At 40.5% G+C, this 9,551-nt stretch overlaps 1 protein-coding gene across 1 annotated transcript in view; it reads left to right on the top strand.

The window, feature by feature from the left end:
- rbm26 (RNA binding motif protein 26) overlaps window positions 1-9,202 on the top strand; it is a 10,474-nt gene extending 1,272 nt beyond the window's left edge. Inside the window, exons 5-22 of the mRNA XM_008284794.1 lie at window positions 69-356; window positions 729-1,001; window positions 1,095-1,340; window positions 2,419-2,559; window positions 2,672-2,812; window positions 3,041-3,149; window positions 3,284-3,440; window positions 3,686-3,877; window positions 4,980-5,081; window positions 5,182-5,250; window positions 5,357-5,455; window positions 5,552-5,626; window positions 5,969-6,136; window positions 6,356-6,460; window positions 6,649-6,852; window positions 7,642-7,728; window positions 7,903-8,016; window positions 8,507-9,202. Coding sequence (XP_008283016.1) covers window positions 69-356; window positions 729-1,001; window positions 1,095-1,340; window positions 2,419-2,559; window positions 2,672-2,812; window positions 3,041-3,149; window positions 3,284-3,440; window positions 3,686-3,877; window positions 4,980-5,081; window positions 5,182-5,250; window positions 5,357-5,455; window positions 5,552-5,626; window positions 5,969-6,136; window positions 6,356-6,460; window positions 6,649-6,852; window positions 7,642-7,728; window positions 7,903-8,016; window positions 8,507-8,596 — 2,660 coding nt within the window. The 3' untranslated portion in view covers window positions 8,597-9,202. The remainder of the gene's footprint in view (window positions 1-68; window positions 357-728; window positions 1,002-1,094; window positions 1,341-2,418; window positions 2,560-2,671; window positions 2,813-3,040; window positions 3,150-3,283; window positions 3,441-3,685; window positions 3,878-4,979; window positions 5,082-5,181; window positions 5,251-5,356; window positions 5,456-5,551; window positions 5,627-5,968; window positions 6,137-6,355; window positions 6,461-6,648; window positions 6,853-7,641; window positions 7,729-7,902; window positions 8,017-8,506) is intronic.
- The last annotated feature ends 349 nt before the right edge of the window (window positions 9,203-9,551 follow it).

The raw sequence follows: 9,551 nt of genomic DNA, 5'->3' as shown, positions 1-9,551 counted from the left end.
GTTTAACCCTATGTCTTGTGTGTCTTTGTGTTATCTTTTTACCAATTGTTATGCTTTTGTTTACATTTTAAGGAGAGGCGATGACCGTAAGAGAGACGATCGCTCCAGGAAGAGGGATTATGATCGCAACCCACCCAGGAGAGACTCCTACCGTGATCGCTACAATCGCAGAAGAGGTCGCAGCCGCACTTACAGTCGTAGCCGCAGCCGTAGCCGGAGTTGGAGCAAAGACCGTATCCGAGACCGTGACAGAGAGCGAGACCGGGATAGAGACAGAGACAGGGACAGAGATAGAGATCGAGAACGCAGCAGAAGCAGGTCCCTCAGCAGAACTCGATCTAGAAGCAGAAGTAGAGGTGAGATCCTGATTAACTCAAGTTTTGAAACACTGCTCTCTTAACATGTGATGGCACACCCCAGGTTCACATCAGTTCATTGCTGACAATATTCAACTTATTGATGAATTGCACAAAATTTTATGAATAATTTTACTGTATAAAATGACATCAGCATTGAACTAAGCACTTGGACTGGAAGCTATCGTAATAGTAACTCAGACAGCTTGTCAGAAGTAGACAATTTTGACTAAAAGAAGACTGGATATGGACAGATGGATCAGCTGAGGACAAAACCATCAAAACAGAATTATAAGTTTTGTAATATGTAAACAGGTCAAGTTTTTAAATGTAGTTCATGCCATGATGAGCTCTTTACGTGTCTATTCACAGAGAGGGATTCTGGAAAGCTGAAGTATGATCATGATCGAATGGACAGGTCAGAGAGCGGTGATGGCTACAACCCAGCAGCCCTCGTCTCCACAGCAGCCACTTCACACTTCCCCGTCCCAACACTGAGCAGCACCATTACCGTTATCGCTCCCACTCATCATCACAGCAACAACACCACTGAGAGCTGGTCGGACTTCCGCCCTGAGCACCCTGTGGACCGAGTCCCTTTTAACAGACCACCCCCTCAGAGGAAGCGATGCCGTGACTATGACGGTAAAGAAAACTGATGACACTTTTCTTCCAGTAAAGTTGTGTAGGTTGGCTGTTTTCATTATGTTTCATATTCTACATGTTGTCGTTTTTCAGAAAAGGGCTTTTGCATGCGAGGTGACATGTGTCCTTTCGATCATGGAAGTGACCCAGTTGTCGTGGAAGATGTCAATTTGCCCAGTATATTGCCCTTCCAACCTCCACCAATCCCAGGTGTGGAGCCACCACAGCCACCCCCAGGCCTCCCGCCTCCTCCACCTCTCATGAACCCCCCACCTGTGAACCTTCGGCCCCCTGTGCCCCCACCAGGTTCCCTCCCACCCAGCCTTCCACCAGTTGCAGGTAGGAATTCTGATATTGCACTGAAATTAGAATGATGTTTTTGTCTGCCACTGTTCAGACATGGGACATGTCACATTGCTTCTTCATCAATCTGGTAAAGTGATGGCATTCTGTCATTCATGACTTCATTTAGACACATCCACAACAGTGACACAGAAAGCCACGATATCTGCGCCACATTTACCATATTTGATATGAGATTAGACAGTACACTGAGGTTTAAGGAGCTACTAATAAACAAGAAACTTAAACTAACTTAAACCAACAGCAAGCTTATTAGTGTCAAGGACAGCATTGGTCTAAATCTAACAGCAAATGATATGGTTTACTTTTCTTTACTTCAGAAGGGTGAGTTGTCACACAGAGTCATACTTTAGAAGCTACAGTTAAATCACTTGTTACATCACAGCTGCCCTTAGGTTGAGTTTGAGCTTCATCAAAGCTGTTGGGGATATTATTTTATTGTGAAAGTAGGATTCCTTTATGAAAGTCTAAATATTTACCTGTGATTTTCCTAATTACAGAAGTTGTTTGGTTTCATTGTCCACACCAGGGTATTTCCAGTCACATCCTATTTTTTGTGTGCATGGATGCATTTCCATAACTCTATACAGAGCACGACCTCCTAATTCCTAAAGTAACTACTAAAGCCACGCAGGCGTTCAAATGTGCATGTCTATCCATTAATGCAATGGCCTGCATATTAGACCTATGCCGTGTTGACCGTGTAGGTATATGTTACTAGGTGTAATGATAAATCCACGGGCAACTTGGAGTGGATGTAAATTAGTTAAATTTGTGAAGCATTGCTGAGGCACCAGCAGCTTGCATTCAAGCATGCATCCTGTCAGAATGTTGAAAGTTGATGCTTGAAACTGAAACTGTCTGTACAGCAAAAGAATAACGGAAAGGTTAACTTAAAGTATCTTTAACACAGGAGAAAAGAAAAGGTGAACAGTTGATTAGCTAAACAGTTCTGTACGTGTCTGATTTATGAAATTGGTTTGACTGGTTAGTGTTTTGCTTGAACTTGTTATTCTTCAAGATTTTGTATTTACTTTTACTGTATCTGACACAGGTCCCCCTCCTCCACTTCCTCCATTGCAACCGGCAGGCATGGATGCTCCTCCCAACTCCATCACCAGCTCTGTTCCCACCATTGTCACCTCTGGGATGCGCTCCTCACTCCCCCAGGCCTCGGCGCCACTCTTCACCTCTGGTAATGGCTCTTTTGTCTTTTAAAGTAACACATTTCATTTTGTATCACAAATCAAACTTAATGCACCTTGATGAACAGTTTTATGAGTTAAGGTTTCTTCTCTTTTGACTAGACCACTATGAGTCAGATGTGTACAATCCTGAGGCTCCCAGCATCACCAATACTTCGAGGCCAATCTATCGCCACCGGGTCAATGCCCAGAGACCCAACCTGATTGGACTCACAATGGGGGATATCGACCAGCCGCATAGAGGTATTGTTCACATGAAATAAACCATCCAAATAGATTGTCTTAAATTGTGTATATACTTTATCTTCTGCAGCTGGAATGCTTAGCCAGTCTATTTCACAAGCAAGGAGAATACCAGTATTCAGTACATGACACTGTATTTGTTTAAAGTTTTGTCCTAGAATTGTAATCTACTCTGCAGCCATGCGCTGTAGTCTCAGAACTGATCTGTCAGTGTTTGTCCCTTACCAGAAAAGATTCCTAACAACAATATGAGGATTGTCATGGAATCTGAATCGAGGAAGAGGCCTGGTATCCCCCATGACTTAGGTCTGCCCCCCAAGAAACCCTGGTTTGACAAGTAAGAAACCCTTTTTTCTGTGTTCTAAAAATAGCAGTCATCTGCTGCATTTTGACATATTGTATACATTTGACAATTTTATGTTTTAATACCATTCTCGTCACATTATTTAATAATTTCTCTTCTCTTCTCAGACCCAACTTTAACAAACCCAACCACCAGGGCTTCCACAAAAGACCTCAGTTCTCCCTGAACGCCAAGCTGCTTGTTCGGCAAATTCCCCCCGAGCTTAACAACATCAGCAAACTCAATGAACATTTCAGCAAGTTTGGCACTATCGTCAACCTGCAGGTCAGCCCCACTGTGTTGCTATGATATGAAAGTCTCAGCTTTATATTAGTAAAATGTATAGTTGCTTTGTAGTGCAGTCAGGGATGTAGTTTAATAGGTCGCTGATATGTGGACTTTACATTTCTATGATTCTGGTGTCAGGGTTAACTAACGAATACAATTACCCTGTTAGTGCTTGAATCTTTGTTGTTGGCATCATTGTTAATGTAACCGTCACAGTACTTTTCTTTTATCTCTTTTAACAGGTGGCCTTCCAGAATGACCCAGAAGGTGCCCTGATCCAGTTTGCCTCTCCAGACGAGGCCAAGCGGGCTATGCAAAGCACAGAGGCTGTGCTCAACAACCGTTTCATCAGGGTACACTGGTTTCGGGATGATGGGAGTGATGGTCAGGGCCAGTCCCACATGCAGCAGCAGCCTCAGTCACAGCCAGCCATGGTAAAAGCTCACATTAAAACTATCACTGCTAATGTGCTGCCAAGTTGATTTATTATGATTATTGGTGTTCTACATTTTGTGGACTTGTTATATGAAGAAATAGAAAAGATTAGTTTCAGCAAATGCCTTGACTTTTAACAGGTTGTGTATTTGTTTTGCCAATGGTGGTGGACACAACAATTATAGTTTTGATATTAGTTCTTTTAAAGTTAGCTGTTTGTCTGGAAACATACAGCAGCTTTCTCTTGAGTAGCTGAACCTGTTAAAGAGGCATCAGAGATGCCAGTTCCTCGACCATCATCAACTTAAACCAGAGTGTACTTTAGTACATCCACAGATTGCTTTGTTTTTGCACGGTTGGCGTGAAATGTAACAACCTAATCAAGGGTGACTCTGTTAGTTTGTTAAAAAAAAAAAAAAAAAAAAAGGCACTCGACTCCATTGTTTTGTCTTTGAGTTCATTGTGCCCCTTGAAAATAACGTGTTGCTTTCATGCCAGTACTGCCGTCCCTTACACTTACAGTACACAGATTGTTTTTATGAGTCTTTCCAGGAGACATAAAAAGTCAGTAAATACATTAGTTGATACGGATGCATTTAAAATTAGAATGCAACAAAAAATCTAGAAGTTCAACCCACTGAAGCTCACACTGTCTTTAGGCATTTTTTTTGCTCCTGTCATGTTTTTACTTATTTTGGATTTACATTTTTCCACTGCAATATAAAATCCTGCACATGCATTAAAACAACACAACTGTTGTTAGATGTACATAGAATTCAAAAATGTCTGTTGTTCAGTTATAATGCCATAAATCATAAAAAAGGCAATTTTTAAAATGAGACATGTAGAATTAGATGAGTTTGATGAAACATCACTGTTTTGAAATTAGGACTGGTTAATTTTCCTCATGAAACTGAAGGACAGACATAATAAATTTAAAAACAGTGAAAAAAAAAATTCTGTCATTTTGGTGATTTTTCAAAGAAGACCTTGCCCTTTAAACCCATCAGTAGGTTTTGGGGTTCAGGGGCTTAAACAATTATGAAAAGGGATTCCCTAAAGCCACTATAATGTGACCCCTTACCCCCTTTTGTCTTTCAGCAGCCTTCAGCTACATCTCTGAAGCAGTCTGTCAAAGATCGCCTCGGACCCATGCTCCCTACAAACTCTGAGCCTTCCCAGGATTCCAGTGTAGCCACACAGGTGTGTGTGTGTGGGTGATCTTGCTTTTTCCATATACTTGTCAAAATCTGCACAAGGTGTGTATAAACATTATGTCTTTTTTCCCCACCCGTTTGTGCAGAATCCTTCTAAACTGTCAGTGAAGGACCGCTTAGGTTTCTCTGCCAAACCGGCAGCTCCTGTTGAAAAAGTAAGTGTGTGCTCTGAGTTTAAATTTATTTATTTTATTTTGGAATTTCTCTCCTTGTCTTTCACATTGTGTAAATATTGTGTCCTATCACGTTTCACCTTTTAAGGTATTTTCCACGTCAATGGGCCTCACAAAGACTGTATACAATCCTGCTGCTCTGAAGGCAGCCCAGCGGACCTCAGAGGAAGCCCTGAAGAAAAAACAGGTGAGAAAAATAATAGAATGGTGGGAAAAAGGGAGTGGAAAGATTTTGAAAAGAAGCCAAAATCCACCTGATCATTTTCTTTAATTACTTTCACAGGAAGCCCTGAAACTACAGCAGGACGTGAGAAAGAAGAAGCAGGAAATATTGGAAAAGCACATCGAGACACAGAAGGTAGAAAGACTTGGAATAGATGCTTCAGTACATTCAAATTTGAGATTTTGCCTCCTCATACAAAAATTCAACTTTAAAATGTGTGCTGAAAAAGAAGTCTGACTCATAATATGCCCCTAAGTCAATCTTTAGACTCTGTTTTGATCTGGTTCTGTAGACGTAGTGGTAAACTGTTTCTGCATTTAAGGTGACATGACAAAAAAAAAAGTAAAATGATGACTTTTCACCACAACTGTTTTGTAATTATACAAGTACATATGTTTGGAAGCAGTGCAAACAAAAGTTAGGTATATGATTATATGATTCTATGTTGTTGTTTATTTTTTATTTTTTGCTCCACAGTTGCTGATATCCAAACTTGAGAAGAACAAAGCAATGAAGGCAGAAGATAAAGCCAAGATCATGGAAACTTTAGGCACCTTGACCAAGAGCATCACCAAACTGCAAGAGGAGATAAAGGGAATCTCAAGCAGCAGCAACCCGCTCCGAACAGCCAAAAGCAAGGCTCAGGTAGTGCTTTATCCCAGCTGCTGCTGTCCTAGCTGCCTCTGCACAAAACTCTACATATAAAAACCTGATGGATTATGATTCTTTGCTCTATCAGCTTATCTAGCATACAAAGATCGTAAACTTCCTTGCTTTCCTTTGTAGTTTTCATTAGTGGTAGGTCGGGAGCATTTTGGTGTATAGCTATCGTGTTGTATTTAACCAGCTTTTACTCACACACAGGCCCAGAAAGAACTGCTGGATGCAGAGCTGGACCTGTATAAGAAGAGCCAGGCTGGAGAGGACACTGCTATGTTAAAGATCAAATACACCCAGCTGCAAATTGAGGTACTGAAATAAACTTGAAAGAGAAAACTGTCTCACAAGCTTGAAATCAAGGGTAAAAATGCTGCTTACACAGCAGCCACTTGAGGGCACTCTTACTTTTGGATTTTCAAATGATCTGTTGGAATCTCATCTCAGCTGCAATTATGTGTTTTACAGCATGTGCTCTGTTTTGGTCTTTGTTCTTTCAGGCGGCTAAAAGGGGACTCCTGTCACCTGGACGAGGCCGGGGCGTGCTCGCTCGAGGCCGCGGTGCCGTCAGGGCTCGCGGAAGGGGAACCAGGGGACGGGGAAGAGGTGTACCTCTGCATGCAGTCGTGGACCATCGACCACGAGCGCTGGAGATTTCTGGTTACGCTGACACAGACCGTGTCGACTTGCTGCCACACTTTGCTGTAAGTTAATTTATAACTACATCACCCCACGAGAGAACCAATGTGATGTTTTGAAAGCAGCTGTAGGTGGGAGGTCAGAGGATTGTTAAAGTGCTGCCTGTCGTAGGGCTGGACATTCAGTGCCAGCATTTTCAGTTTAGAAACATTGATTCAATGAATTATAATCACTTTGCAATTGTTGAGCAGCAGAAGACTCTTTGGGGACCTCTGGTGGTTACAACTGCGATCGGAAACTGACCAATGATGCAACAACACACAATTACAAAGTTTTTTCTAAATACAACTGAGAAGGTGTTAAAGTGTCTCACTTTGCTCCAATCTGGTAATAGTCATTAGCACACAGTAGCTACATGAAAATTACTTTAGATTGTATGTTAACTTTTACTCGGCGGTAAAGTGATTCAGTCCTCAAAAACCAGAATAACTAACAGTAAAAACTAAAAATATAAATTCATTGTTGCAGTCGTCTAGAAGTGCAACAGATATGCTTTGGTATAATGAGCATGGGTTGTTCAGTCCACCCTATATTCTGAGTATGTTTGGGTATTAACAGCTATATTACTTGTACCCAATTGTATATTCTGAAATTTAGCCAAACAGTGAGAGTAACTATAACACACTTGTAGTATTCTGAGAAACTTGTTGAACAAACAGCCCTTTAACATAAAAATAATGTAACTTAAGGTTTAGAGTTGTACATCATATGCATGAGATCCATGAAAGATTTTTCCAATTTTTTAAGTGACCAAAATGTTTTGTTTTTGTTTTTGTTTTTTTGCAATTTTGAAGCAATTTGGAGAGATCGAAGATTGCCAGATTGATGAAAGCAACCTGTCTGTGGTCATCACTTACAAGACAAGAGCGGAGGCTGAACAGGTGATGGATTTCTTGATTTGTCTCACGTTTAAATCGTAAAATTTGTTTCCTACATTTTGTACTCTGTGCTCTGTACTGAATTGTCATGGACTGAGCAGAAAGAGCTTTGGTTAAGCCTGTTGTTGACGCACCTGCTTTCTCCCCGTCTGTTGTCTTTGTGTCGTCCACCTGTAGGCGGCTCTTCACGGAGCGAGATTCAACAACCAGACTTTACGCCTGGCCTGGCATAAGCCAGCCACGGCTCTCAGTACTGCGGATGCTGATGAGGCAGAACCAGAGGAGGATGAGGTTTGTGGCTATTTCTCATTTATAAGCACCTTTCAGTAGCAGATCGGGGATGTTGATTGTCTCCCAGGTTCTCTGGAGATAGAAAGACACTGAGCCTTCAGGATAGGGGTTATTTCTTACAGTGCTGTGATTTCATGCTGGCATAAAAGATCCTCTCAGAAATATTTACTTTAGTGAAGATATCCTCTTCAGATTTATCTCAGTAGAGCTTATTAAATACCTATTTCTTGTTGTCTTGCACTTATAGGACACAAGAGGGAGCCATTACACATTACAGTAAAGACTGTCTTGTGGCTTTTGTACGGCCACTCGTACTTTCATTAAACAGTTGGTCTGTCTGCAGGATGATACTCTCAGGTTGAGAATTTAGACCCTCTTGAGACTTTTTAAGAACTCTGTGCAATAAAAGGTCTTTATACTTTAAATTGCCTTTTTTTGTTCACTTTTTAATCACCAGCAGTAATCTCAGTGTTTTTTGTTTTTTTTTCAGTACCCAGAAGAGTCGCTGTATGACGATGCATTGCTACAGGATGATGACGAGGAAGAAGACGACAACGAGCCTCGTTCCTGGCGCAGATGAAGCTCAGTCAGACGCTCTCCGCCTGGTTTCATTGGTGTGAAGGAGAAGCAACAATCCAGCAACTTTATAACGTTTAGATGCCTGTTTATTGGCAGATTTCACTTTGGCTAGACTTTTTTCCCCCCCTAACACATATGTAACTGGCAGAAGAACCATGTGTGAGTTTGATTATTTTAATGTGTAAACCAGATGCAACAATGTTGAATTTTTTTAATGCTCTTAATGTAGAAATGGATTTTTTTTTTCTTCTTCTTTTTTCGGTCACAAAATGCAAATACTTTGTCTGGACGTGTGACGGTCGCTCACTTAAAGACACATTTGATGAACTCTCAGTTTAAAAAAACAAACCTGTGTTGTAATTTAACTGAATGACAGACCATAGCTTTTGCAGAATATAATTAGACTGACTGGTTTAAATGCTTTTTGTGTAAATATTTTATGTATGGATTTAAGTGATTTGTATGAAAGCTTGGCTTCTCAGTTTTTGGCTTTACTTTGAATTGTACAAAAAATAAAGAATTGAAATGGTCTCAAAACATCCTGCCTAACCAAAAAAAAAAAAGAAAAAAAGAAGAAAAAAAAGAAAAGAAAAAATTACCAAAAAAATGAAACCATTGTGGCAGTGAAAAAAAGAAAACTCCTAAAAAGAGTTGAAAAAGACCATTTCAAAAAACAAAAAACCTTCCTCTTCACCTAAAGAGCAAAAATCCTGAAAAACAATCCTATCAACAACTTTTTACATTTTTTTTTAATGCTCAGGATCGGTAAGGTAAACAAATATTGCACAGATTTTCATGCTAAGGTAAGAATGCATAATGCAAAATGTAATCATTGCCTTTGCATGGGATGAATGAAAAATACATGATGTAAATGATTATTCAAAAGTAACAAAGATCACTTGTGCTCTTTTGTTGCAGGAGCTGTCAACAAAGTCCAGCTGCACCTCTTCCCAATC

Source organism: Stegastes partitus, unplaced genomic scaffold (genome assembly GCF_000690725.1).
Source record: "Stegastes partitus isolate 25-593 unplaced genomic scaffold, Stegastes_partitus-1.0.2 Scaffold374, whole genome shotgun sequence".
Lineage (NCBI taxonomy): Eukaryota > Metazoa > Chordata > Actinopteri > Pomacentridae > Stegastes > Stegastes partitus.
The sequence above is the reverse complement of the archived record's forward strand: the minus strand, read 5'-3'. Positions and strand labels throughout refer to the sequence as shown.